Source organism: Fusarium oxysporum, chromosome 9 (assembly GCF_000149955.1).
Source record: "Fusarium oxysporum f. sp. lycopersici 4287 chromosome 9, whole genome shotgun sequence".
Taxonomy (NCBI): Eukaryota; Fungi; Ascomycota; class Sordariomycetes; order Hypocreales; family Nectriaceae; genus Fusarium; species Fusarium oxysporum.
The window spans coordinates 484541-510568 of record NC_030994.1 but is presented as its reverse complement, the minus strand read 5'-3'; the positions used below and the strand labels follow the sequence as shown (position 1 = coordinate 510568).

At 49.0% G+C, this 26028-nt stretch overlaps 16 protein-coding genes and 3 non-coding genes across 20 annotated transcripts; 11 read left to right on the top strand and 8 right to left on the bottom strand.

Moving 5' to 3' along the window:
* Nucleotides 1–277: 277 nt before the first annotated feature.
* FOXG_09040 (uncharacterized protein) lies at nt 278–2008 on the top strand (the record flags this gene model as incomplete). Its single annotated transcript, XM_018388063.1, has 2 exons — nt 278–749; nt 792–2008. The coding sequence occupies 2 exons, from the start codon at nt 278–280 to the stop codon at nt 2006–2008; spliced, it is 1689 nt and encodes a 562-aa protein (XP_018246067.1).
* A 272-nt stretch (nt 2009–2280) lies between these two features.
* Nucleotides 2281–3426, top strand: FOXG_19982 (uncharacterized protein; the record flags this gene model as incomplete). Its single annotated transcript, XM_018400245.1, has 1 exon — nt 2281–3426. One exon carries the CDS (start codon nt 2281–2283, stop codon nt 3424–3426), a length of 1146 nt encoding a protein of 381 aa, XP_018246066.1.
* Nucleotides 3427–4103: 677 nt separating this feature from the next.
* On the top strand, nt 4104–5329 carry FOXG_09039 (uncharacterized protein; the record flags this gene model as incomplete). Its single annotated transcript, XM_018388062.1, has 4 exons — nt 4104–4128; nt 4169–4236; nt 4278–4753; nt 4795–5329. 4 exons carry the CDS (start codon nt 4104–4106, stop codon nt 5327–5329), a joined length of 1104 nt encoding a protein of 367 aa, XP_018246065.1.
* A 39-nt stretch (nt 5330–5368) lies between these two features.
* Nucleotides 5369–6837, bottom strand: FOXG_09038 (uncharacterized protein; the record flags this gene model as incomplete). Its single annotated transcript, XM_018388061.1, has 2 exons — nt 5369–6435; nt 6477–6837. The coding sequence occupies 2 exons, from the start codon at nt 6835–6837 to the stop codon at nt 5369–5371; spliced, it is 1428 nt and encodes a 475-aa protein (XP_018246064.1).
* Nucleotides 6838–6971: 134 nt separating this feature from the next.
* Nucleotides 6972–8274, top strand: FOXG_09037 (formyltetrahydrofolate deformylase). The gene has a single exon (XM_018388060.1). It carries the CDS (start codon nt 7362–7364, stop codon nt 8211–8213), a length of 852 nt encoding a protein of 283 aa, XP_018246063.1. The 5' UTR covers nt 6972–7361; the 3' UTR covers nt 8214–8274.
* Nucleotides 8275–8342: 68 nt separating this feature from the next.
* On the top strand, nt 8343–8427 carry FOXG_19981. The gene has a single exon. It is a non-coding gene; the product is annotated as a tRNA-Tyr (tRNA).
* A 203-nt stretch (nt 8428–8630) lies between these two features.
* On the bottom strand, nt 8631–8717 carry FOXG_19980. Its single transcript has one exon. It is a non-coding gene; the product is annotated as a tRNA-Tyr (tRNA).
* A 283-nt stretch (nt 8718–9000) lies between these two features.
* FOXG_09036 (thymidylate kinase) lies at nt 9001–10157 on the bottom strand. Its single transcript, XM_018388059.1, has 3 exons — nt 9943–10157; nt 9790–9898; nt 9001–9747 (listed from the first exon to the last, which is right to left on the bottom strand). The coding sequence occupies exons 1-3, from the start codon at nt 10124–10126 to the stop codon at nt 9276–9278; spliced, it is 765 nt and encodes a 254-aa protein (XP_018246062.1). The 5' UTR covers nt 10127–10157; the 3' UTR covers nt 9001–9275.
* On the top strand, nt 9152–9234 carry FOXG_19979. Its single transcript has one exon. It is a non-coding gene; the product is annotated as a tRNA-Tyr (tRNA).
* A 66-nt stretch (nt 10158–10223) lies between the features above and the next one.
* Nucleotides 10224–11926, bottom strand: FOXG_09035 (uncharacterized protein). The gene is made up of 2 exons (XM_018388058.1): nt 11474–11926; nt 10224–11429 (listed from the first exon to the last, which is right to left on the bottom strand). The coding sequence occupies exons 1-2, from the start codon at nt 11556–11558 to the stop codon at nt 10438–10440; spliced, it is 1077 nt and encodes a 358-aa protein (XP_018246061.1). The 5' UTR covers nt 11559–11926; the 3' UTR covers nt 10224–10437.
* An 876-nt stretch (nt 11927–12802) lies between these two features.
* FOXG_19978 (uncharacterized protein) lies at nt 12803–13426 on the bottom strand (the record flags this gene model as incomplete). The annotated part of the gene is made up of 1 exon (XM_018400244.1): nt 12803–13426. One exon carries the CDS (start codon nt 13424–13426, stop codon nt 12803–12805), a length of 624 nt encoding a protein of 207 aa, XP_018246060.1.
* A 296-nt stretch (nt 13427–13722) lies between these two features.
* On the bottom strand, nt 13723–14214 carry FOXG_19977 (uncharacterized protein; the record flags this gene model as incomplete). Its single annotated transcript, XM_018400243.1, has 1 exon — nt 13723–14214. Exon 1 carries the CDS (start codon nt 14152–14154, stop codon nt 13723–13725), a length of 432 nt encoding a protein of 143 aa, XP_018246059.1. The 5' UTR covers nt 14155–14214.
* Nucleotides 14215–14921: 707 nt separating this feature from the next.
* Nucleotides 14922–15228, top strand: FOXG_19976 (uncharacterized protein; the record flags this gene model as incomplete). Its single annotated transcript, XM_018400242.1, has 3 exons — nt 14922–14959; nt 15036–15108; nt 15154–15228. The coding sequence occupies 3 exons, from the start codon at nt 14922–14924 to the stop codon at nt 15226–15228; spliced, it is 186 nt and encodes a 61-aa protein (XP_018246058.1).
* Nucleotides 15229–16264: 1036 nt separating this feature from the next.
* FOXG_19975 (uncharacterized protein) lies at nt 16265–18516 on the bottom strand. Its single transcript, XM_018400241.1, has one exon. The coding sequence runs from the start codon at nt 17178–17180 to the stop codon at nt 16872–16874; it is 309 nt and encodes a 102-aa protein (XP_018246057.1). The 5' UTR covers nt 17181–18516; the 3' UTR covers nt 16265–16871.
* Nucleotides 18517–20756: 2240 nt separating this feature from the next.
* FOXG_09034 (uncharacterized protein) lies at nt 20757–21209 on the top strand (the record flags this gene model as incomplete). The annotated part of the gene is made up of 1 exon (XM_018388057.1): nt 20757–21209. The coding sequence occupies one exon, from the start codon at nt 20757–20759 to the stop codon at nt 21207–21209; it is 453 nt and encodes a 150-aa protein (XP_018246056.1).
* Nucleotides 21210–22235: 1026 nt separating this feature from the next.
* On the top strand, nt 22236–22472 carry FOXG_19974 (uncharacterized protein; the record flags this gene model as incomplete). The annotated part of the gene is made up of 1 exon (XM_018400240.1): nt 22236–22472. The coding sequence occupies one exon, from the start codon at nt 22236–22238 to the stop codon at nt 22470–22472; it is 237 nt and encodes a 78-aa protein (XP_018246055.1).
* A 165-nt stretch (nt 22473–22637) lies between these two features.
* On the top strand, nt 22638–22859 carry FOXG_19973 (uncharacterized protein; the record flags this gene model as incomplete). Its single annotated transcript, XM_018400239.1, has 1 exon — nt 22638–22859. The coding sequence occupies one exon, from the start codon at nt 22638–22640 to the stop codon at nt 22857–22859; it is 222 nt and encodes a 73-aa protein (XP_018246054.1).
* Nucleotides 22860–23447: 588 nt separating this feature from the next.
* Nucleotides 23448–23840, top strand: FOXG_09033 (uncharacterized protein; the record flags this gene model as incomplete). Its single annotated transcript, XM_018388056.1, has 1 exon — nt 23448–23840. One exon carries the CDS (start codon nt 23448–23450, stop codon nt 23838–23840), a length of 393 nt encoding a protein of 130 aa, XP_018246053.1.
* Nucleotides 23820–25918, bottom strand: FOXG_09032 (rab family, other). Of its 2 annotated transcripts, XM_018388054.1 has the most exons (3): nt 24512–25918; nt 24371–24445; nt 23820–24321 (listed from the first exon to the last, which is right to left on the bottom strand). In XM_018388054.1, the coding sequence occupies exons 1-3, from the start codon at nt 25214–25216 to the stop codon at nt 24223–24225; spliced, it is 879 nt and encodes a 292-aa protein (XP_018246051.1). In that variant the 5' UTR covers nt 25217–25918; the 3' UTR covers nt 23820–24222. The 2 variants fall into 2 exon arrangements, with proteins under 2 accessions (XP_018246051.1, XP_018246052.1); XM_018388055.1 differs by having other exon boundaries at nt 24371–25918.
* Nucleotides 25919–26028: the final 110 nt, after the last annotated feature.

The window sequence follows — 26028 nt, the reverse complement described above, 5'->3', positions numbered from 1 at the left end:
CACTGTAGCCGGCCCGGTTTTTAGTGGGCTATCGTCTTGCGCTGGGCTTGTTTGTTCAGCCGGTCCCTGCAGCAGGAGAGAAGGTCCCGCGAGCGCCTGACGTTAACAGGATTCTCTTGTCCCCCCACGATCGCTCTCATTCCCAATCTCCCCAACATCTCCGCTTCATCATCACCATTATTGATTTACCATTTCTTTTGTCTCTTTGCGATATTCTTTGCGGCCACTGGCCGATCTCATTCGATGCTGAGTTGACATATCCGTGTTATCGCCGACCATGGAGCGCAATCACATGCTTCCTGATCGGGAGTCCGAGTCTCGTCATGTCCTCGGACCACCACCTGCTCGACCTCAATCATTGATGGCATTTTCTCCTCCAGCCTATTCCAATGTCGCTTCACCAAATGCGATAAAGTTTCCTGATGTTCCTACCGATATACCAACTTCTTTGCCTCCTTTGGCTAGATTCGAAGCCGATAACGAGACCAAGTTACCACCTCTGAGTTCACTTACGAGCGAAATGGCCTTGGAACCAACCAAGACTTGGCTTCCGTTACATCCTATGCCTTATCCGCCTGTTCTTGCGCATAGTATTGATAGCCCGACACGAATGGATCTTGACGGGAGTAGCAACAGTGTCGTCAGCGCTGCTTCTCCTGATGGTCTTCTTGATACAAGGGCTGGTAGCGTCAGCCTTGATGATCCAGATGTGCGATTGGCAGCTGAAGCGCTTGGTGATTTGAGAGCAGGTATGTTTTCAATTCTAACAGAGATCATTTCTAACGTCATAGACTTTATATCTTCGCCGCCGCATAGAAATTCCTCTCTTCCAGTTAGTCCACCAACTTCCGGGCTTCAATCGAATCAACCACAATCTCCGCAGCCTGAACCGCTTCTGTCTCTCCTTACGACGACTCATCCATTGTTAGCGAGCACAATTGAGGGCGCCACTTCGGCATACGGTGGTGCCAAGAACTTTTCACCGCGATTTCGATCTGGCGCCGAATATGTTGAAGGATACCTGACACCTATTGCGAACACTGTTGGTTCAGTCGGTCGAGTGACTGGTGTTGAAGGAGGTGTCAGATGGTTTTTGGGTGCCGGAAGGCGACAAAACAGTTCAACGTCGGATTTGGAAACCGGCAACAGCAAGAAGCGACGCAAAACGGATGAGGATGAGGCAGTCAGCAACAAGCGATTTGAGTCTGAAGGAATGCAACAAATGAGCGATGAACAGATGGATACAGCGCCTTCGCCATCTTCAAAGACCATGTCTCGTCGCATGTCAACTACTAGCACCGTCGACACGCTTCCTGCTTACGATGAGTTGCGATCACCCGCATATACCGAGACTGATTCCAATTCACCAAGGCCATCACGACCAAACAGCGCCTGGCAGTCACGTCTGATCACGTCTACTTCCGGTCTCAGTGTTGCCATGAGCCAGGAGAGTCTGCGCAGTCTTAAATACTGTCTACAATGGCTTCGATGGGCCAATGATCATATTGCTCGTGTGATCTCAGCTTTAAAGACTACCCTTGAAGAGTACGAAAAGGTACCAGACGGACAAGCTGGCGAACAAGCTGATCCTGAATCTCGCTCTCAACTTGCTGCTCGCATCTCAAACCTCAAGGGTGATGTTCTCAGAACCCTCCGAGAAGCCATCAATACTGTGTCGAAATACGCAGGAGGCGCATTGCCAGAAAATGCACGAATCCTTGTGCGACGTCATCTCACTAGTCTACCCCAACGATTCCGTGTCGCCACCATGACCGACAGGAATGCCGGGCAACAAGACAACGAGACGGCTCTAACTGAAGGTGCACACAAAGTTTTGGTATTGGCTAAAGAAGGTTTGGACATGGTTGTTCAAGTAAGTGGTGTTGTAGACGGAACAATTGTCAGCGCTGAGCAATGGCTCGACCGTATGGGCAAACGAAGAGCTCAAGAAGATGAGAAGCCAATGCTTCCTCAAACTGAGGCTAATGGAGATGTGAAAATGGGTTAATTGGAAACGAAAACGAGGCGGTGATACCTTCGAGTTCCAATATCACGAGGAACTCATTCTATTTCCTTGAATGACAAACGACAGTTGGTGATGAGCGAGTTGGATTGTTTCTGGCGTTTGGTTGGCTTTGTAGCAACGAATATGAGCTGCTTTCAGCATGTCAATTGTTGGCTGTCTGATGTATCATCGGACGACATGAATGTGATGTACGGGTCGGAACAACACAATACCGACTATTTAAGACTCTTTGGATGCAATTCGATCACTCAATCATGGCACCTTCAAGATCAAGATATTCCACCACTCGAGTCAAAGCTTGTCAGCATTGTATAACCGCAAAAGCAAAATGTGATCGCAAAGAAACCTGTGGACGATGTGCCTTGCGGAGTTTAACATGCAGCTATCCTGGGAGATTTCGAGAGCCGATCGTAGACTCGCAGCACTCTGGGAATTCGGAGAACTGGGAAAACTCAAACACGTCGGACACTCTGGACTTTGAGCAGAGCTTGCTCCAGACAGACGCGCCAGCTGACCTTCACTTTGCTCCACTGGACCTCGTGTGTCCGATCAACAGCGACGACATCAAGAACCGATGGCTCAACTCGTATGTTCCTCTGCCTGGACAATCGCCCAAGAACTACAGTCAAAGTGTTATCAATTTTGTCTACCGAATGCTCAAATCCTATGCCTCGACAGTAATTCGAGGTCGTCTCCCACCATTCATCCATCCTATGCAGCAATCACTGGTGCCACTCTCAACCTGCTTTACTCTGGTCCGAATATGCGACCCTCTACCTGGCAACGTGAGTATCGCCGCAGATATCCTCCAGCGAGAAATGACTAGGCTTTACGAAGAGCGAGGAACATATGAAAGCATCCATCTTCTTGGAGTGTTTCAAGCGTACCTCATCTATTCCATGGTTCTGTTCTTTCACTTGGGGCCTTCAATGCCATTTCTTCGTCAGGCAATGATCAACCTTCAAGAGATTGCATGCGCGACCTCTCGTGAAGGGCTTGTATGTGCGGCAGAACAACGAGGTGCCCTACCGAAATGGGAATCATGGATTATGGCCGAGGCCAAGAGACGAACACTATACACCATGTACTTTCTGGACAATGTGTTGTCGGCTCACGATGGGCTCACCACGTATCTCGGTACCGAGTTGAGGGGACTCTATTCGCCATCGAGCAAATATCTATGGCAAGCTGATCGGAATGGATGGGAACAAAGCTACAACTCTCATCTGGCCGAATGGGGAAGTGAACCCTTTCGACTGGATGAATTGTGGCCATTTCCAGATGGAATAAGTGAGGAAGAAATAAAACGCCAACGACGGAGGGTAGATCGATGGCTGGAAGATGTTGATGAATTTGGGACAATGTTATATGCAGCTTCAAGCTGTACTCATGGGGGGTAGCGCTTTGACTTTAATATCCGAAACAACTCGGGTTGGTCAGATCGTACAGCCTTGCCAAGATCAATACTCCTCCAAATCGGCCAACTTTACCTACAACCGTTCGCATATGTCATTCAAGAACATGTTTTGCCCAATTACGCCACAGGATCAACGACCTAACCTGTCGCCTTGAGTCATTGCAGCGACCTCAATCCAAAGGAAGCCCTGTAACAGAAACAAAGTTCAGCACCAACCGTTAGTGGCGTTGATCGTCGACGGATGGCTCCCCGATGATCCACTAGTTAAAGCTTGACTTTCAGATATCAAGTATTCATCGCCTCCCGTCCTGCATCTACACTTTGCAATGAATTCGGCCTCATCTCCACGATATGTGGAATGCAACAGGTCCCGATTCGAATCGAAATGCCCCTCCTGGGGTTGTTCCTGATTATAAGAATCCTGAAGACGTTTACTGGACGTTGAATATTGTCTTGACGACGATATGTGTATTCTTTATCACACTCTTTTTTATAGTACGAATCTTTGTGAAGAGAACGATTAGCCGGAACTTTGGATTAGAAGATTGTATGTCTACATCTTATGTTAGACAAAGCTAACAATTTAGGGACGTGTATAGCAGCATTTGTATGACCGACTCTTGATGTTTGGCTATGGCTAACCTTTAGATCACCGCCATCATGTACTGCGTCACTGTCTTTATGAGTATGTCTATTCCCTTTTCGTTGCGTCACTAACAAAGTAGTGGCCCGGTATGGAGCAGGTTATCATGCTTGGGAGATTCGCAAACCAGAATATTACAACTGGTTAAAGGTGAGCAGCCCAAGTGTCACACGATCGATCTAACAAGTCAGTGGTTCTATGCCAGTACGGTTGTCTATATCCCAGCTGCATTTTTCACCAAAGCGACCATTCTACTTCTCATGGCACGAGTTTTTGCTGTCGAACCACGAGTCGCCAAGGGAATCAAGATCTTGATATGGGCTTTACTGGTTGCATATATTCCAATTCAAATACTTCGAATTGTCAACTGTTATCCCATTCGGACATATTGGGACCCAGATGTCAGAAACGCGCGATGTCTTAACCAGCGAAAGATCTTCTTTTCAGATCTATCGCTATCGATTGTCACGGATCTGGTCATTCTGTTGATCCCAATACCTTTGACTTGGAAACTCAGAATGTCGATAGGAAAAAGGATCAAGATTGTCTTGCTTTTGGGGGCCGGTGGAATCGCCACAGCCTTGACACTGTTCCGTGTTGCCAAAGCGGTAGACTTTCTGAACTCGGATGATATCACTGTCGATTATACGCCGATTAGCATTCTAACGTATGTTTTTCAGCCCGATAATGCTTGTCTAACGATTGCAGGGCTCTCGAGATTACAATAGGCTTCGTCTGCGCCTGTCTTCCATCTCTGAACCTCCTGATCGAGCATCATATCCGTAAACGTCGACGAGCACGAAACCCGAACTGGCCGCGCGATCGAACACGGACCTCTTTGTTCAAGAAGCGTTTCCGATGGATTAGTTCGTCCACAGAACACATGCCCTCTCGACCGAATCGGCCTTCAGATGGAATGATTGACTTGGACGTGGAAATGGCCATGTTGACGGGGCAGCCTGTACGATTAAGAACGGGAAGGACGGCTAGCGCAGGATCTCATGATATCCGACCACTTGATCATCGAATTAATTCTGGTGACGGACGGAGAGAGGGATGGTTGTCTCAAGATCAGGATGAACAAGACGAGGTACAGGACAGCAGATTCATCATGCGAATGGTTGAGGAATCAAGAGCACGAGCAGACGAAGGAGCTAAAGAATCATGGTGTCCAGTCTGGGATGGACCGAGGGATCCTATGGCGAGTCAAGGAAGTTGGAAGTTTAGCGTGCGGTCGCATTAGAGCATAGAGCGTATACCCAGGCATGTAAAATAGAATTGATCATGATAATGAGAGCTTCCATCCAAACTTGTGGATGATCTCCCTCCAGTCTTGATTTGTACTCGATACCTGAAGATCTCTTGTATGCCAGATCAACTTGAGTGCGTTCCAAACAGCAGATATGTTGCTGATCGGCCATTTACTATCCATCAACATGAAGTGATCCAACACAACCTTTCGTTGTTCGTCTGATGAGCATGCACAGCCTGCTAAGAACAGCGGCCACATTGGGAATGACCTTCGAGTCTGTCCCTCAACGATGATATCGGAAAGACAAGAGAGAAGAGATTCGTGGAGGGCCAGAATTGATGGGTGGGTAATGACTGTGTTGTAGCACACGAGGCGGAGGTAGATTTGGGCTGCAATTCTAAAAGACTCGGCGCTCCGTAAGAGATAGTCGTCGGTGCCCTGAAAAGAGAGATCCTCAAGGCGTTGTTCAATTTCCTGGCCCGTTGCGTACAGTTGATCCTTGGATATGTCGTGGGTGGACAGTGACGATATTTCGTTGATGATGTCGACGAGATCCATTGAGCAACCAATCTGTTCATCAACCAGATTTCGAGAATGCGGGAGTGTAGCCTCGGCTTTGGCCAACCCAGCCATTGCTTGGTGTAACGAATCCTGGTGGGTAGGTTGTGTAGTCTTCATCAGAATATATCGAAACCGGAAATACTGGAGTACAAACTCGGCCACATTAGGGTCAATACTGTTTCCGAAGCTCTCAAGCAGAGCGAGTGCGCCTTGAAGATGACGGAGCCATGTCGGACACGATCCATGTGCGATTTCGAGAGATGCCAAAAGAACACAGGTGAGAAGATTGCCCTCACTGCCTTGGGAATCTGGAAGAGCGTGCTGTAGTTCATGGAGAGCTCGGACTTTGTACTGCATTGACAGAGCGCGGTAGTCTCTTCCATCTGGGACAATGTTTTGTGCCCATTCTGCTGCGCTCATGGCCAGGACTGCGGAGAACAGAGGACCTTGGTAGAACATTCGTGGGATGACTGATGTACGGAAGCCATTCCGACTTGTATCCACATAGACTCTGCTCTTAGATATTATTTCGACATCTAATCTGTTAGCGGCGACAAATCGTGGTGAGAATACTTACAGTATTGGACGAGAGCTTTCTCAACTGAACGTCCCGACTCAAAAGCAAACGGTGACAAACTGCGGGGAATAGATTCCTGCGTCCAAGCAATCCTTCCCTCACTCGAATTACAAATGGCGACGAGTTCTTGAGGTGAGAGATTCAGAAAGCTATGACTCTGGTTATCACTCGGGACCAGATAATGATCGTTTGAAGCTGCCACGATGAACTTTAACGGATTCGATGCTGAAGCTGGACTCGGAAAGACACAGTCATCTCCTGTTCTTTGACATCTTCGACATGTTGGCTTCTCCTCGTCACATCTTCGTTTTCGTCTTCGACAGTTGAAGCAGCCATCTCGGCTCCGAGAGCCACCTGACATGATGCATTGCAGTTGATGTTAGTTGAGTGTCGATGGTGGGGAACGGATGGACTTCCGATCAACGCCACGTGACGGCCGAGTTGACATGCATTAGCTTTATTGTTTCTAAATTATATTACACCTTTGTATCTTTCTGATTATCTATCAGATCTGACGTCTGAATACTTGATTCAGCAGTGGATTCTACAGTTACCCTGCAGCCACAGCGGAGACGGATATTAGACGGCCATACCAATTCATCATGACGATCACAAGACATTTCTCTCAGTCCACAGATATCCACGTCGCATTACTGCCTTATTCAATAGATCTTAATACAGCATATTTCCCTCAATTTACTTAATACCAACTCAATGCTTCCATGGCCACATCCCGACGCATCTCCGATAGTGGAGGGTTAGCCCGCAGTGGGGTTCTCGGAGTCATACTCGGTTGACGTACGGAGGCTAACAAGATACGTCGCAATTCTTCTCACTTACACCAAATTCTCCCCCGTCAATTCAACGCCGTCCATAGCCTTCAACATGGCTAATGATCACATCCTCACCCTGTCATGCCCTGACAAGTCCGGCATCGTCTATGCCGTGACTGGCATCTTTGCCGCCAACAAGCACAACATTCTCGACCTCCAGCAGTTCTCCGATCCCGTCTCCGAGCGCTTCTTCATGCGTGTTCACTTTGGACCTACCGAGACCGAGTCCACCGAGCACCTCGTCGAGGCTTTCGATAAGCTCGCTGCCGAGTACAAGATGGACTACGATATCCGCCCCGTCGCCCGCAAGACCCGCGTTCTCATCATGGTCTCCAAGATCGGCCACTGTCTGAACGACCTCCTCTTCCGCATGAAGACCGGCCAGCTGCGCATGGAAGTCCCCGTCATCGTGTCGAACCACCCCGACTACGCCGCCCTCGCCGAGAGCTACGGAATCGAGTTCCACCATCTGCCCGTCACAAAAGACACCAAGGCGCAACAAGAAGGCCAGATCCTCGATCTCTGCAAGAAGCACGGCATCGAGCTCATTGTCCTCGCCCGCTACATGCAGGTCTTGTCTCCGACGCTCTGCGAAGCCATGTCCGGCCGCATCATCAACATCCACCACAGTTTCCTGCCTTCATTCAAGGGCGCCAAGCCTTACCACCAGGCCTACGAGCGCGGTGTCAAGATTATCGGAGCTACTGCTCACTTTGTCACTGCTGATCTGGACGAGGGTCCTATTATCGAGCAGCGGGTTGCTCGTGTTGATCACAGCATGAACCCTAAGGAGCTGTCTGAGGAGGGATCTAATGTTGAGAGCCAAGTTCTTGCTGCTGCTGTGCGGTGGTATGCTGAGAGGAGGTTGTTCCTCAACGGACACAAGACTGTAGTCTTTAATTAATAAAAGCTTGATTTGACTGTACAATGTTCTATGCAAAACTCTCGTGATGCGCATGCTTTGAAGTGTCTACCCAAGCCCTGCCCCAGACTGCGGCCTCTATGCAGTGATAGCGAACGACCGAACATCAATCCCCGAATAGCTCAGCTGGAAGAGCGTTCGGCTGTAACTGATATATGATACCGAAAGGTCACTTGTTCGATCCAGGTTTCGGGGATTTCTTTTGCTGGTCGTGGCATTTTCATGTTGTCAATGAGTATATCATGACAACTCAACTTTTTAGTCACAAGATGAAATATACTAGCAACCACAGCGAAAAAGAGTTGCCGTTATTAACAACAACTCAATGAATCTAGTAGTATGCCAGAATCCCAGCTAATAAAAAGAACTTGTAGGAGTGAAAAGATGCAAAAAATGAGTTCCCCGAAACCTGGATCGAACAAGTGACCTTTCGGTGAGATGCTTAACAATTACAGCCGAACGCTCTTCCAGCTGAGCTATTCGGGGAGATCTCCGAAACCGGAGGAATAGCCATTGGACTTGGTTGGGAGGAGAAGTGTAAATTGTACCTATACGCAGCACATTTGCTTGAGCACAATTAATACCAAAGATGGTACCCTATGGCCCAGAATGAGGGTTGAATGCGAGAAAGTAGAATTGTGGCAAGGAAGCATTGTCGCAAACCTCGTGTCTGAGAAAACAATCGCATAGGATTAGATGAAACAAACCCCGCGTTATCCGTGTCACAATGCGACGCCTCAACACCAAGCTTGCATTTGGGATACTTCAACCACTGCATCCAGTCTCCTGCACCCGCAACCCGCACGAATCTCACTGTCACAGCCCATCTTACCTCGTTGAGAGCACAGCATCATCCAATCCTCATGTATCCAACTTTCGTCGCCGATCGCCACAGCTACTCCTCTGATCGTCAGAGCCATCCCCGAGTAGCTCAGCTGGAAGAGCGTTCGGCTGTAACTGTACCGTCACCGAAAGGTCACTTGTTCGATCCAGGTCTCGGGGATTCATTTTTGCTGTCATTGCAACAGAGACCTTTCTGGCGTCTCACCTAACAACCCTCACAGTCCTTCCAACCTCTCCCCTCTCAACCTGTTCAACCCTACCCCTAACCTTCTTCCAAACCTCCTCAGCAACCTCCTCCACACTCCCGCCAGCATCAACCACCACAAGATCCTCCTCCTCCTGCGTCCAGCCCTCGCCCTCATCCAAACCAAGTCCTTGCGCTGCAACGTCCTTTCCTCCCATGCTGAGACCCCAGAACAATTCCCGTACACGTTTCTGCATACCAGATCGTTCATAAACTTCTCCACCCCAACCACCTCGAGCTTGAGCTTGCTCTTCGGTCAGATCGAGAAACAGCACGAGATCTGGTCGGGGAAGACCGCGTTCTGGTGCTCGTGCCCAAGGGAGGGTCAGAGAGGGGTTTTGCTTGGCGGCTGAGTAGACTATGCCAGAGTGATAATACCGGTCGCAGACAATTGTAGTACCAGAAGCGAGGAGAGATTGAATTTGTTTGCTAAACGGTCAGAATTGAAGTGTAACAGACCAGCATACTCACACAGCTTCCCATCTGTTTGCGCTGAACAATAGATGAATAACATGATCATCCATCTCGACATCACTCTTGAGATAAGCATCAATCATTTGACCAATAGGTGTAGTCCTGTCTATAAAATATCAGTATAATTCACCACCTTTCCACTGAACTTACCAGGAAATCTCATAACCTTGACCTTTTTACCCTCCTCGACAAATCTCTGCTCCAACAGTTTCACCTGCGTCGTCTTTCCACTTCTATCCAAACCCTCCAAAACAACGAATGCGCCTCGAGTTGAATCATCGGCAGTATCAGAGCTCGCAATCGCGGCTGTAGCTAAATCGTTGATTGAAGCCATGATGGTTGATGAGGGGAAGTGGATTGCTGACGAAATATTCACACTGTTTTGGTTAGTGGTTCACGTGGGACACAGTGCGGCATGAATCAGATCATAATTTACACTCAGTGAAACACATTCAGACATTCAGGTATCAATTAATACTCAGACAATAATGCAATCACAAAACTATAGCCCCAGCTCTTGGTAGCCTAAAGAAGAAGAAGAACGCCGGCCAAACTCCTCCATCCGTATCCATACCCATCCATTCCATCATTCATTCCATCCATATCCATTACCATAACACTTCATGACTTGTTCATGCCTCATGCCTATACAGCTTCATCATGTGCGCTGCCGCTTTCCCACAACTCAAAACTTTCTCCTGTTCCTTCGATTGGTTCCAAAACTGCAGCCTTGCTTGGGCCTTCTGTGGGCTTGGCCATTAGGTTGTCGATGTCTTCTGTTGAAGGATCGATGGGCTTTTCGGCAGTCGCAGTCGCATTCACCTCTGGCTCATCTTCAGGTACAAAAATGACAGATGTCTCATCACATCCTTCAGCGTAAAAGTCGGCAGTGTTCATTTCTCCCAATGCGACACGCTCTTTCTCAACAACCATCTCATCAGCTTTTGGTGCGCGACGAGTTTGAGAGATGTCATCAGGAGGGGGAACATTTTCCTTATCGCGACCCTCTGCACGATCTCTGTTGAGCTTCCGTTGACTCTCCTCGTCGGACGAAATGTCAAGTACACATGTGCTGTGTTGAAGAAGGTTGGTCATCTCTTGTTCGGGTGTGTCCTCGTGAATGTCAAAGAACCAGCTAGCCTTCATGTCTGGTTCATGCAGAGCAGTGATGGGTTCCTTCTTGGCGCTATAGCCAGGAATAGTACCCTTGAGAGCAGCATCGAGAGAAAAGGGAGCGGCAGACCCAAGACTGAATGAAGGAGGATCAACACGAGTGTAGGGACCAGCAGTGCGTCGTCGGCTAGATGCGATACCAGATCGCTTGCTTCGTGTGGGAGATCGACCAGCTGGAGCATAAATGGGAGAAGACTTTGAGATGCCAGAGCTGAGTTTGGCGGGTGATTTAGGTTGAAGAGTGCGCCGGGTCTTGGTAGGGCTCGTGAGGCGATTAGGAATGGGAGATGCAGATACAGGTGCAGTAGGCTTGAGGATAAAAGCAGACGGCTTGAGGATGCTGTCCTTTAGGATGTCCTTGTCCTTGGAACCTTTTGATCGCTTGGCAAAAGAAGTAGGATCGACATTTTCAGAATCATCGGTATCAATCAATTCAGCCTTTCGTTTACCACCAGTTGGCAAAGCTAGTCATGTCAGTGAAGCCCAAACACTCCGCATCTCCACATACCATTTTGCCTATTCTTGAGACTGGTCAAGGTCTGGAGACGAGTCCCGTCAAGGGGAGCAAATGGTTGACGAGTGACAGTAGCCATGATGGACCCAGCAGCGAGTGAAGTTCTTGTTTATTGTTATCGCGTGAGTCGAACGTGTAAATGAGTGAGGACGATGATGAGTGAAAGTGGGAGGGAGCGGGTAGAAAAGAGGTGCCAAAGGTGGGTTCTGGTGCGGAGGGCGCGTGGAGAAGATCGGTAATAAGGGAGCTCAGCGCGAAAGTGGGTTCCTTTTTGGGCGTCGTGCCTTGGACGTGAGCGCGGACGTGACGCCGGCCACTAGAAGCAGGTCACTAGAATGCCTACAGATGGCAGTGGGCCGACAAGTATGAAACGAGAATGCAGATTCGCGACCGTGTTAATTAAGCCAACCGGTAGTACATGGAATTTGATCGTCGATGTCCAGAGCATTGATCATTTCAAGATAAGGCCATCTCTGCCTGAGGTGTTTTCCCCTCCAATCAATGCAAGTTGGTCACCGCTAAGGACTTTTCCAAAATGATTCGCTCAATGCAACATGCCTTGGCCTTGTGGGACGTCCAAAACTCCACAAGCGTCAACCCAGTCTGCTCCATGTCGTATCCAATCGTCGCGTTGAGCGCCAATGCAAGGGAGATTCAGCATGCAGGATGAAGACATTTAATATAACGCGAGCTCGTGTTCCTTGATCTGTGCAAGCCTGAACTCAATGCCCAAACTCGTCTTGCTGTTGTGCCCAGCCAGCTCTGTGCATGGCCGCCAATATGCGACCATGGTCTCATCACAACCATGGCAGACACAGAAATCCAATTGGTTGTCGTCTTTCAGCTGATCTGACGATCGCCAACCAGCTATTGCCTCTACTGAAACGGGTCCCTGTAAAGTGTAACTTTAACCTGGCTTGTTACTATTAAAGGCCAGACCACCCGCGAACTCTCGCGTCGTGTCCGTGTCGGACCCCTCTTGATGATACTTATGTGCAACGCCGATGCATCGAGCTGCAAGTCGGAGGCTGGGAGGCGGGACAGTAACATTCGCTCGGCGTTTGCCACAAATTTGACCTGGTCGCATGCATAGCCTGCCAACTCAGAGACCATATGTGACCATAAAGCCTGGACATCTTGCACCAATGCTTCAGTAACAACATACACTCTACCGCCATGGTCGCATGAGGTTGCAGTTGAAGATATATCTATTGTAAGCCCCTATCAAGTGATAATACTACTGCCGTGTTTGAGGTTGAATCATAATAATATTCCACCGAATTGTCATCTGGCCTCTTGACCTCGCCGCTTTCCTCGCCTTCCTCACTTGTCCTCATGAAGATGGTGTGGTCCACGAGTTCCCGACCTGCTCGGACCTTGCTCATCATCTTCAAGCATGTGCTGCCGTGGTGCTTTGGTCCGGATCACCGTATCATGGTGCAAATGATGAGATGAAGGAAACGCTCCTGGTGTCTTTTCGTCTTGCCGAAGCTGATGATCAGGACTAGCTCGGTATGTTTCAACTCGATCGAATCCAATATCGTGATTGGGCTGGGTCTCATTCGTCTCGCCTGCGTCCTGAAACAAATCGTGTCGATGAACTGCAGGTGGACTGGCAGGTGCCTTTGTATCGGTTCGAAGTTGATGAATTGAAGGAGGATACACAGGAGCAGAACTGTCATCCTTCAACCGGTGAGGTGCGTTGGTTCGATATGGTCCTTTTGGATCTTTGGAGAGGTCATGACTGTGGTCAAGCGTTGCGTCGGTGAGTGCAACCGGATCTTGAGCGATTGATCTCTCCCGGGGCTTGCTTCGGCTGCTTGCAGATGAGGTTGAAGACGTGCACTCGGATGAACCTTCGGGAATGCATGGAAGGCTTTCATCGGGTTCCGTATCACAAGTGGTGACCTTGCTGTGCGATCTAGAAGTGCTCAAGGATGTGGTCATTGAAGGTTCGGTCTCATACCCACAGCAACTGCGTCTCCGATGATGTCCATGATTGATGAGTTCGTGTTCGATCTGAATGAGGGTGTCATATGGATAGCAGCAGCCATATAATTTGTCTTCATTACGGGTTCCTTGGATGTTGTAGAGATCGCGAACATCTGAACGCAGTCTGGAGATCAAAATACCATAGACTAGACATGTTAGAGTGGTTGACTTGCAAAGGGACACCTACAAGGCAAGCAGGCAGCGAATTTCAAGCAGGGAACAGAAATTGCCGGGCTCTTTAGAGGCTTCGACTAGTATTCCTCATGTGTATCGACGATTCCTTTCTTGCTGACTCTGAATCTGACATGGCCATTTGGGGGTGAATCATATTCATACTCCCTGTTGACAGCATCACCGTAGCTCTTTTTGGATCGACCGTAAACAATGCAAGGGCAGAAAATTGCTTTCCATAGGACGTTGACTGGGGCGAGATCTTCATCATCGTACAGCCATTGTCCAGCGAACGGCTTCTCCATGGTGTATAGTGAGACGACAAGTGGCGATAAGGGCAAGGAAAAGAATGATGATAATGCAGTGATAAACAAGAGTGATGAAGATGATGAAGAGTTTGAGAGGATGGTGATGAGAAGAGAAGGTGTTGAGTCAAAGATGCATGCAAATGGCAGGTGAAAGCACTGTCGCGTTGCTTCCTGGAAACAGTGGTGATGCCTTCCTGAAGACATGGCAAGGCCACGGGAACAAATGAAATGGCAAGAGCTGATCGTGAGCCGCCTCAGTTCCCCAGTTCCTCATTTTCCATCGCCCATCATCCATCTTCATTTATCACTTCAACACAATCATCAATCTCCCCTCCCCACCGTCTTTCATCATCAATCGCCCATCGCCGTTCCTCAACGGACTCTTCATTTCAAGCGGAAATATTGAGCTCCCATTCACAAGCCTGAACCTCAAGCAGAATCATCCATCATCCATCAGCCATCTCGACATCCAAATCCCATCATCTGTCTGCCATCAATCATCACCCTTCATCAACAGAACCATCATTTTCCAAGCGGAATGTCAAGTTGGCAGTCACAAATTGCAGCCCGCAGTTGCTGGCCAAGCTTCTCGAGCTCAGATCTCGATATACTGACTTTAGCTGCACTGGAACAATGTTGCCATGATTCACAACTAAGCTGACAACCCTGATCCATCATCTAACAATAGACAAAAGCCACCACTATTCAAGCGATGAAGCTGAGTTCCCGCTGGAAAACATCACCGGAGGTTAATGGTAAGTCAGCGCCATTTCCACGACCAAATTCCGGGTTGACTCGAGTATGAAGCTTGGTGATAGACGCTCGTGCAGAGGATGGAAACGAGGGTGATGACGAAGCTACTGAACCGTTATAGACACTACGACCACGTTGCAAGCATCAATGTACTGTTTCATCTTTTGTTGATAGGAGTTTACTGATGAGACCCAGACATACCCCTCCGATTGCTCACCATGGCCAACACGACTGGCCTCCCCAAAGATGGCTCCTTGTAAATAAGCGGCTGAGGCAAGCGGGCCGAGAATACTTCTTCATTGACCCGGCTTAGCTAAATCTTGACTGATCAGAGCATCAATTTGCCCTTCGAAGCATCTCAAGGGTCTTCGAGCAGGGGATATCTCGGCCATGGTTAAGCACTATGTATGTCTGTTCTGCCACCATCGATTCGCATATTGACAGTCAAAGACTGCTTTTGCAACCCCAGACAAGGTATCAACACTGCCCCAGTCCATGTGGCACGCCGGTGTTATTTGCAGTTGAAACCTGTGACTGAGACCTTATATCAGCACAGAGAACTTAGCACGCCGAGGGCAACGGAGAAAGCTTTCTTTCATTACTCGTTTTTGAAGCTGAGCATGTCTGCGGTGACGCTGCTGCCCATGTAGAGGAGAAGAAGCCCAATGCGGCGCGCTATTCGAATATCGTCACTGTTGCCAATCTACAGCTGGGGTCAACAAGCCTCTTCGCAGGACCAAGGCCACCTTCGTTCGACCCTCCGATATCCTCGCCCCTTGAGTTGTCGCTGATCCTATCCGGACTTCGCTGCAGAGTCGCTTTCTCTTAGTCCTGCTTCCACCATTCACCTTTCTCGGTAGGTTCTATGTCCATCATACCAGACCGCCTGGCTAACTGACGATACAGATCGTGCGGCATTTGCCAACGCCATGTGAGACCAACCAAACCAATTTGTTGACAGGTAGCAAATCTGCTCAGAGGTACTGTCCAGTTTGTCACCAGGACCGCTACTGATGAGATGCAGCCACACCTCGTTGTCCGACCGTGTCCGACTGCGATTGACCTTGCGGCCATAACGAAGAGGGCTGCCCATGAATCAGCAGGTGAAGGCGAGTAGGGCGACAACGCTGCAGCAAGCACCCAGCTAAAATATTTCCAGTCTCAGAAGCGCCATGCATTCACCTTTCCAAGCATGTCGATGCCATTCAAGCCTGCTAGCAGGTACTGCCCCCAAGTTTCGATGTCGCTGGAGAATTTACCGACTAGATGCTGACATACCATGACCTACTACGACTCGTCTTTGGTCAGTGGCGGATTTAACTACTTACAGATTGACAGGCGGCCCTCGATGATGCTTCTGAATCAAACATCTACTGTAGCTAAGCCCGCCATATGTGAGTGACAGCATCAGTTCCTTGCCCAGAAACATGTCCTTCGGAAAGCATGTCTGATAATGAGATACAGGTGCTTGACTCCTGACGACAAGTTTCCTACGGACTCAGTGTGGCTCGAATGCAGAGCGCTATCATCATGAGTGCTCATAGGAGCATACGAAGAAGACCGCACTCATATACTCTCAGCAACCCTTCGGTGTCTGGACATCAACTGCGTTGATAGAAAGAAGTACAAATGACAAACACTCAGCACTAATCAACCCAGACAACTGCCATGTGCTTCTCGCCGCCTGCTCAAACATCTTCCATCTACTGAAGAGTGCTGACGACAACCTGGACTCAATGGTGATCCAGGGACGTTGCCATTGAGCTTGGGCTTCTCTTGACATGTGAATTGACATTCGACAGATATGCCAGATACACACCAATTCTCTAGATCCATCGACTTGCCTCAGACTGACACCACACAGGAGGATCGATACCAATTTGGAGCTTTGGATACTTGTAGAGCACGGAGCAGTGTCTGCACTCTCATGCACCTTTCGAGAAGCTCCCGATTTCTGGGCTCCGGAGTGCGACCAGAGGTGAGTCAGAGTCAGCGCAATTCAGCACTAACAGCCCAGGGAATCACCTGTGCTCTTCGCCGACTCGTGCAACTTGTTCAGCCTCTGTAAGTGCTCGGTCTCAATTGCCGAAGAGTGTTGATGATGCCTAGATACCATTGTGATCGATGAAGAGGCGGCCTCCGGACCTTTACGCATACTGACCTTACGATCAATGTCCAACCGCGGCGCCGGACACGCTTCTCAACCCCTTTGCCGTTGAATAACCTCGGCGGAGCACTAGTGGTATGTTGAAGGGGCCCACGACGATGGGCATCGGCTTCAAGTTTTCATTGCCCGTGTAACACCGAGCAACGACGGCGATCTTACACACTCTCTGCGTGCTTTGAATGATGCTGATGGTTTCTAGACACAATGGCAACCAGTGAGGATGCCGCTTCCACGACTCTATCGCTCGGGCAAACAATAATATCGACTTGACAACTGACATCCGATCGCTATGCCACATGCTCCTTGCCATTTCACCCCGTCGAGCAGCCACTAACAGGCACTGAGAGTCAGTCGAAAGGACATAATGACCGGCATTGATCTTGAGCTCATGGTCCTCGTACAGTAACAAGCCACGCCCCTGTCTCGTACCTTGTGATTGCCTCGAAGAGTATAGATGCGCCTACATATGTTAAAAAACTCTGACACTTGATCGTAGATGCCGACTTCATCGTTTACGTCTGGCCGCTGTACCAGAAGCTCCCCATTCCCCAACCCTCGAATAGCGCCCAAGAGGCACTAAGGGCAAACAGTTTGGGACACTGACTGCGTATATAGTTACGCTGACGTCAAGCATAGGTCAAGTTAAATAGCTTCGCGTCTCGATACCAAGCTCAGTCTTCCCATCTGCGTATTGGGTTCTGTCAACTCCTCCAATATTCATGGAGCTGAAGATCCCACCGAGTCCGCGCTGTTCGGGTCAAGCGACGATGTCTTCTACACTTTACGACGTTCTGGTTGCCGCTGCAAGTCACCAAACCCGGCATAGAGCTGAAGAACGCTGACTGAGGGCCGAGATACGATGTCAGTAGGCCGAGGTCGAGCTGATCGCTTTGTGTCTCAAGCTATAACCCTCCGTCTTTCCGTCTGCGCTGATGGGATCTTGTCACCTTTCTCCGGACCTTGCCAGATGCATCGGCAACAGGTACAAGCGCTCGTTGCGGTTCCAATTACGACTGACGTGGAACTTCGCAAGTCGAGCCATGTCTCCAGTCATTGGATCGATCAGCATCTAATGACGCTGACAGATACTCCGAAATGCTTCCCGCACAGGCTGCCTCATGCAACGAAAGGGCACCTGAGGGCTCACATTTGCTGCATCGAACCCATCTCGGTGAGCAGTCATCCACCATTCAGCGCTGGCCTCTTCAATTTCATTCGCATGTTCTCTCCCATTCTTAGGCCACTTCATCTTGGACAGGCCGAAAGTACTGGTTGGATATGTAGGTACGACGTTGATACAAGAACGACACGGCCTTCGAGACGAGACACAGATTTGGACGGCAGCCATTTCCGCCCGCTCCAATTTCCGATACGATGCACGTCAAACACCACGTTTGGCATGCATTGCTTCCAATTTGATGTTTCAAACATAAAGTTCAGCAAATCTCTGTGCATATTCGCGCTGATCATTCAGGCGAGTTTATGCGCTGACAAGTTTACAGGTCTTGCTCCTATTTGCTGATAAGGACCCAACTGAAAGTGCTGATTGCATTCTAGACATCGACACATCGAAGCGACTGGCTTCAAATCGACGAAGAAATTGAAGACGTCAGTATCCCGGCACTTACGACTACCTTCAACGACACAAAAATGCACTCGATTGACATCAACTTGCATGATGCTCTCGTTGTGGCACTGATCTCAAATTAGACCAATATTTGTGGGCATTAAAACAACCTGACAGGGGATCACTACAGGTCAGCGTCTCCCACTCAGGAGAGACTTGATTGTCACCACTTATTCGTATCAAGCGCAAATCCGAATACAGTGGTTCAATCAACTGCCGTCCTGCCACTAAGTGTCACCGTCGTCATCGGCTGAAGCGACTGTATCACCATCAAACCTTCAAAAGTGGCAATAGAAACAATGAAAATTCCAGCTTCAGGTCCGTTTTTGGTAAGGAAAAACGGCAACAACATCAGTGGCAGCAGACGCAGTACAATGACAGCGCCACTGAGCACCCGCTGAACTCAAGTCTAGAACTCTTCTTATCCCATTCCTTGGCAATGGAAGCTAATGCAGGGACCCCAGCAAATGCAGAGACCAGGTTCTGGACTTTAACTGAAGAACTCACTTGCACTGAGGGGAACTTGCATTGGGATGATTTCGCATCTGGTACGTAAATCTGAATTGGCTGTGATATCGGATCTATTATACGCGGAGATTGGGATTAATTGTGATCAAGTTATCGGATCCTTATACGCGGGTTCCTTGCTAGACACGGACACGATTCCGAGTGCGATAAAAATACACGGAACTCCAAAACACAAGTGGATGCTGTGCCGTGATTGAAACACAACGAATACGCACAACAAGGACCGAGCCATGGAAATCGAATTCGATCGTGGCGATATACACATCAATAAGATTTTGTGGAAAGCTTCTTTATTCAGGGCAGGAATTCTGTGGCTTCAACTCCCGCGGTTCGAAGCCAAACCTGGTGCCTGTTCCTGGCTGACTCCTGAGGGATCAACGGTGACCACTGTCATGTGTGAAGTCATGCCAGATGATATTGACAGCCCACTGACCAAATCATCAGTTTGGAAGCGTGACATGGACGACATGATAGACAGTTAGACACAAGATCACGGCATCTCGGCTGCCAAGAAGAACAATCTTTCTTGGCTTTGCGGAGAGAATACTCTTATGGCACGGCTTGAATGAAGCTACAATTGGCGAGTCAGTGCCAAGAGCCGGCGATTAACCCATGTTGGTGGCGCCGGCGCTCAGAATTAGCATTAGGATGCGGGTAAATCACTAGATAAACTTGAGCCATTTTTGAAGGGATGGAGGTGTTATTCGTGGGAATCGATCTGGAGACATGCAGCCGTGCCACATGGGATCTGGATCTAGGTCATGAAGGCCTGACTTGAGGTTTTTGTTATCTGCGGGGGAATTCGGCTGCAAGTTCAGTAAAGTCCAGTCAAGTGCGCAAGGTGGGCAGTACAGTTTTTGTGCATGTCTTTTGTGCATCTCAACTGTGGGCAGACGCGTGTTATGCATCAGACGGACCAAACCTTCATTGGTGATGCCATGTTTCGATTGAATGGTGATGGTCCTGGAGCAATCTAGAGCGTAGCAATGGCCTAGCTGATGGGGGCCACTAGAGCCGGGGACCCCCGCTGGACCTAGCTCGTTTAGCTGGGAGCTCCCACCAGGCCCAAAGGCGGCAAGCCCATTGTTAGCGCACCCGCTTCGGGCCCAAGCGTTGAAATGTGCAGGGGGCTTGGTTCATCTTGGATTAGTTAGGGGTTCCCTCTGTCATGTCTCTGTCACTTGTGCTCTCGTTCTCCTCTCCTACGTCTTTCGTGGAAGTCAGTCGAGCGAGTGAGTTCGTTCGATCAGTGGCGTTGCGTTGCGTTGAGAAAGAACTCATATACAAGGTTCCTTCTCTTGGGCCCCATCACTCTCCCTTGCTTCGACCGTCTTCTTCTTCTCATCGCAATCTCGTCTCTTTGGGAGATCCTCTTTGATTCTCTTCTATTTTCTTGGCTTTATTACTTGACCCATCATAACCAATCCAAGCGTTCCATCACCGAACGGACTTGAACGAACCGACGATCCAAACATCCATGCTCTGAAGACCTGCACTCCTTGCCGATTGAGGATTGTCTCTTGCATCTACATTCATTCGACATTTCTACATCTACATCCAACTGCGCAGAGTCGTCCCAACCTTGGTTTCACTCAAGTATGTACCAGCCGTCGGTGTCACTGTCACACCAGCCATAGCCACGCGTCCACTAACCGCGATAGCTTTCAATTCCTCCAATCCTTCAATACTTCAATCAATCCGACAGTTTGACAACTCGATCCTCAACTCGTCATGCCTTCAAACTACGAAAAACTCTCCCGCCCGAGCGGCGAGACAAACCTCACAATCCCCGAGAAAGCTGCCACAAATGCGACTGTGACCGAGACCCCTCGCATCAGTACAACATCTACACCCCAGACAGACAAGCTCAACCCTTTCGACACCGACATCGAAGCCATGGTCACAACACGAACATCAGACTCATGCATGCACAAAACATCGAGCACCCCCCTCGCCAGAAAGACCGACTGCCAAGTTTGGCCTGGAAAAGATCACTGGAAGCAACAGGCCAAGGCCGCAAAGGCAAAGAACCGCTGCACCTGCATGGCCAAGCTTAGCCAACGCAATCGATGGATCGTCAAGGGTTTGATCATCTTTCTCGTCGTCGGCATTGCTGTCGGTGTTGGATTTGGTGTCAGCAAGCCCCTCAACGCTCCCATATGGGGAGACAAGGACGAGAAGTAAACTTGTCTGAAGACAATATTTCGACTTTTGCCCTGCATCGACAAGAAATCGACTTCTTTTGTTTGCAGGGATTTGTTTCAGGACTTTGTTATCGCTAGCGCGCTGATTTCCTTTCATGAACGGCGTTGTGGTGTCATTTGAGTTGGCATTTCTTAGGAGTGATGGATTACAGAACATGGGTCTTATTTTATTGGGGGTAGACCAGGACTAAACTAGAGTCTAGAATAAAGTCTCGACGGTGGCCGTCATTTCATCGCACAAACTGAGGCTGTCGCATCACACGTGAATACACACCAATCCCCTGCATCTCCACCAGATCTTCAGGAACAATAGATGCGGCCCGTTGGTCTGTGGGGAACGGAAAGATGCAGATTTGTGAGAAATCACTCTTGATTTGGAAATGGCAGCAAAGAAATAGCCAGTGGAGGTTGGAAATGCTGATGGAGGGGATCCACAGGTACCCGAAGCATCCGATGGGGAATGTCCAAAAGATATAACCGCCGCCGCCGCCACTGCATTTATTCTATGGTAATCTCGAGTGTCTACCTGAGGTAATATGCATATGTGGTAGAGTCTCTCAACTCGTGTTCCTGTCTTTCTGCATCCACCATTAGAGAGTTTCGGTGTCTCTGTCGCGTACGTTGTCTCGTTGCTATGCAGACTGATACCATCCAGGCTAGAATAATGAGCCTGGGAAGGACAAAGCAAGCCAAGATGTCCATGTTGAAGGTCGTTTGTGTGTTCAGTCGATGGACGGGGAGAACAGAGTGTACTAATAGCGACAAATGGGTGTTGTTCTCTGTTCAATAACAACAGTCACGGTTCTTTGCCATCACTGCTTGCCAGTTACTCTGCATCGTAGTGTTCTATGTTTGTTCACCACAAAGGATGCTGTAGGCGAACAATTCACCGTTCAGCACACAATGAAGACAAAGAAGTGAATCATTCACACACATAAGAAGCATCTTGAGAACCTTCTGCATCACCATCCTCACCATACCATCACATCCTCACCTAACACACAAGATGACCAACTCTTACCTCCCAGCTTCCTTCACAGGATTCCTCTCCTGGCCTGTTCGCCGAGACGATGCGCCCGAGTCCAAAAGCGACCGGATCCTCACCATGGGTATTGTCGGGGGCATCATTCTTCTCTTTATCGTACCGCCTACCTGGTATTTCATCGCCAGGACCATTCGACTTCGTCGGGCGAGGGCTAAGGGTAAAGATGTTGAGCAGGGTGCACAGAGTCAGAGACAGTGAACAGGAGTAGCACGCAGGTAGTTCACTCAAAGGTGCTGGTTCACCCCAAGGAGCATCTGCATGAACACTCAGCCAAACAGTCATCAGAGCACCACCTACTCAGCGCTATATAACTACTCCCCACCCCATCACTTCACCATCATCACTCATCAACACATCACCACAATGACCAACTCTAACCTCTCAGCTTCCTTCACCCTCGTCCGCCGCAATGAGGTTGAAGAATTTCCCGATCACAAGACCACCTATCTTATTCTTGGCATCTGCTCTGGTGTCTGGCTCTGCATTGTTCTTACTTGGTACGTTGTGAAATGCTGCCGGAAGAGAAAACTCAAAGATGATGAGCAGGGTCCTGAGCCGTCAACAGTCGAGGCTGGTCCTCGCTGACGGTGAGTAGTAAACACAGGTCGTTTAGCTTTTTGATGAGTAGATAAAAAGAATAGGTTTATTCACTGAACTTTGTCCAGTCGTGAAGTCATGTAAAACTCCAACAGATTGTATGTAAACTCTTGTGATGAATCATTGTTTGAACCCTTACACACAAGCTCAAAGTCAAGAGCCACATCAAAAGGTGTATATTGGAATACATGTTCCAAGGACGCCGCAGTATCATAGGGGTATACACCGACAGTGACCGGAACAGCATTGGCAGGGCTGGGGTCTTTGTCGGCTGTAGGTTCCAATCCAAACGCCATGGACAACATCAATGCTGTTGTCTGTGACTGTTCCCAAGTACCTGCTCGACGAACAGCGTTGGCCAAACACGCCATCAGATCACATCATTTGGAGAGCGTCCCAGAACACTCCTCTATTCCCTGGCCAAGAAGTACAAGCGAATAAGGCTGTCCTCACCTACAGAACTTTCAATATAAGCCATATCCCCCCTTAGGTTTGAGAAAAGGTTTGTGTATCCTACTCTAATATATGGATCGCACTGAATCACAGCCTCGCAAGATAATGCGCCCAAGGCACATCATGAAACCATCACCAGAGATGCACGCAATGATCCTACCTTTCATCAGTATCATCATCTCCTTCAACCTCGCCCTCGGAATCATCATGTGCTACTTCGTCCGCCGCAAACGACACCTTCCCGATGACGAAGCAATCGAGCTCACCGAGATCAAGCCAAATCTTGACCGAGGCATGCTGGCCGAAATCATCTCCATCTATCGAGACGGCATCGAGATCTACACAAGAGACAAATCACCCGCCAGTCAACGTCTGTATTACCATCCTTCACTCCAGGACCCCGAGCAGGCTCACATGCACCTCCACGTCCCAATACCTCCCGAAAGATCAATGCAAGATTTACGAAGAGAATTGTCCGCAGGACTACGTTTGGTACAGCGATATTACAACAAATAAACAATAATCAACACGACTACATGGTCACAGATCCCACCAGCATCAACACGTCAATACCCTCGGACACATCATTCATCTACATCTAGCATACACCAATACGATTAACAGTCGATTGTATCTCTCAAATACTTCAATAGCCCGCCGTGACCACCGACCGGTAAAGCTGGCCACATTAATGCGGTCCTGCGCCAATACCCATGTTTATCTATCCCAGAGGTGAATCCTGACCCCTTCCGTAATTTGCCCTAGTAATCTCATGTTTGAAGAAAAGGAGACGATCCAGTTGTGTTGTATGTAATGACAAAGGAAATTGTTTGCTTGCGATTCTCGCGTCGCATGTCGTTATGTTGTCAGGTTCAACATTTACTCGTAAATCGGTCGACTACACGGACTGATACAAAAGGAGCGGCTCGCCGACGTTTTCGATTTCGGGGATCGTGCATTTCAAGTCGAACGCTTTGGATAGGACAATTTTGAAGATCTGTCCAGTTAGCAGACTGTACTCTCCAGGAAACAGGAACCGTCACTACCTTTTGCACGTTGATGCTGTGACTTGTACTCGAGAAAATTAATGCAGCTCTCATGGCTTTAGCAAACCGTCTCGCCTGTTGTCGTCAGTCATGTCCCTCCGGGGGCTCCTAGCGGAGGGCTCTTCCTCGCTGCGCTCGTACCTGATTTGAGATTTCTTCTTGGTCTTGGGGAGGAAAGTTGACAAAGTGATCGTACTTTGTACCGACGAGAATTGGAATGGCCGTCTTGTTGAACCCTCGTCCCTGTCGATACCACTCCTTGATGCTATTCAATGTACTCTTGCGAGTAAGATCAAACATGAAGAGAATAGCAACAGCGTCGTTGCACACAAGAGGCAGCATGTTGACAAATTCTCGTTGACCACCAAGATCCCAAATCGAAAAGGTGATTTCCGTGTTACGGATGGAAATTGTCTTTTCCATGAAATTGACACCTAGCGTTTGGATATAGTCCTCATCCCAGCTTCCCTCGACGTACTTGACCATCAACGAGGTCTTGCCAATCTGTGCATCACCAACCATTCCGACCTTGATGACAACATGGTTTCGACCGTTGGATGATGGCTCACCGGAACTCTGTCGATAGTCGTTGTAGGCTTGATGTGCGGGGTTGGACAAGCCACTAGCTGGGCGGGAAATCGGTGGTGCGGTTTGGACGGGAGGAGTATATCTGGTGGAAGGGTCTTCTTGCCGTGGACTTTGAGCTAGCCCTTGATCGAGGGATGTGCTTTGCTGATGATGGAACCCATTCGGGTGGGGAGATTCTTCGATGCCTCCGAGAGCCTCATCTTGACCCGGCGGTGGCAGTGGGACCTCATGGGGAGGTGAACTCATGATATGTTCCATGGTTGTAGGTTCGGCCGGAGCCGAAGGAATCGTGTAGTCGTCCAGCGTGAAGGTGTGACGGGTATCGTGGTGAACGGTGTCGAAACGGTGACGGTGAAACAGTCGAGTCGGATGATGCGAGCGATGAACGAAAGAAATTGGTAGAGAACGTGGTCGGAGAGAGTGACAGAAGAAAAGATCAGCTTGTCGACAGCATCAAGCTAGTTGACAAGTGATGATATCGTGATGCGCAGCGGGGAGGTCAAGACGAGGCAGCTGAAAGGTGGCGGAGTCGAAAAGCCACCAGAGTGAAACCGTGAGACAAGCCGTTTAGCGTTGAGACCTCAGCGGCAGAAATTAATCGCGTTCACACACTTTTTTTTCTTCCAGACCAGAGATCGGGCGATGCGTTTTGTTGGAGCAGGGAGTTTGCGCTGACGTTTGGAGAGGATGATGGTGGGAGCCTCTTGTTTAGGCCAGAAGCGGGACGGAATTTCAAGGCACCGGGTTTGCAGTTGGTACAGGCCCAAAGTGGAGGGATGGATTCTAACAGCACAACAGGGGATGTGGTATTTGAGATGAAATGTCCTGAAAATATTCCATTTGACTTAATTGCGAGATAAACTTTGCTAGGCCATGCTTATGCATGAAATGTTGTGATGATGATGGTGGTGTTTTAGCGTAGCGCAGCGCGTCAACGCGTTTGGGCAAGTAATTGGTTGGGATTTGGTGTATGGCTAGCTGAGATTGCGCAATAACTGCGTCTGATCTGACTGTCCACTGTCTGAATAGAACGTCAACATTTGTAATGTAAATAGCAGCAATGTTATTGT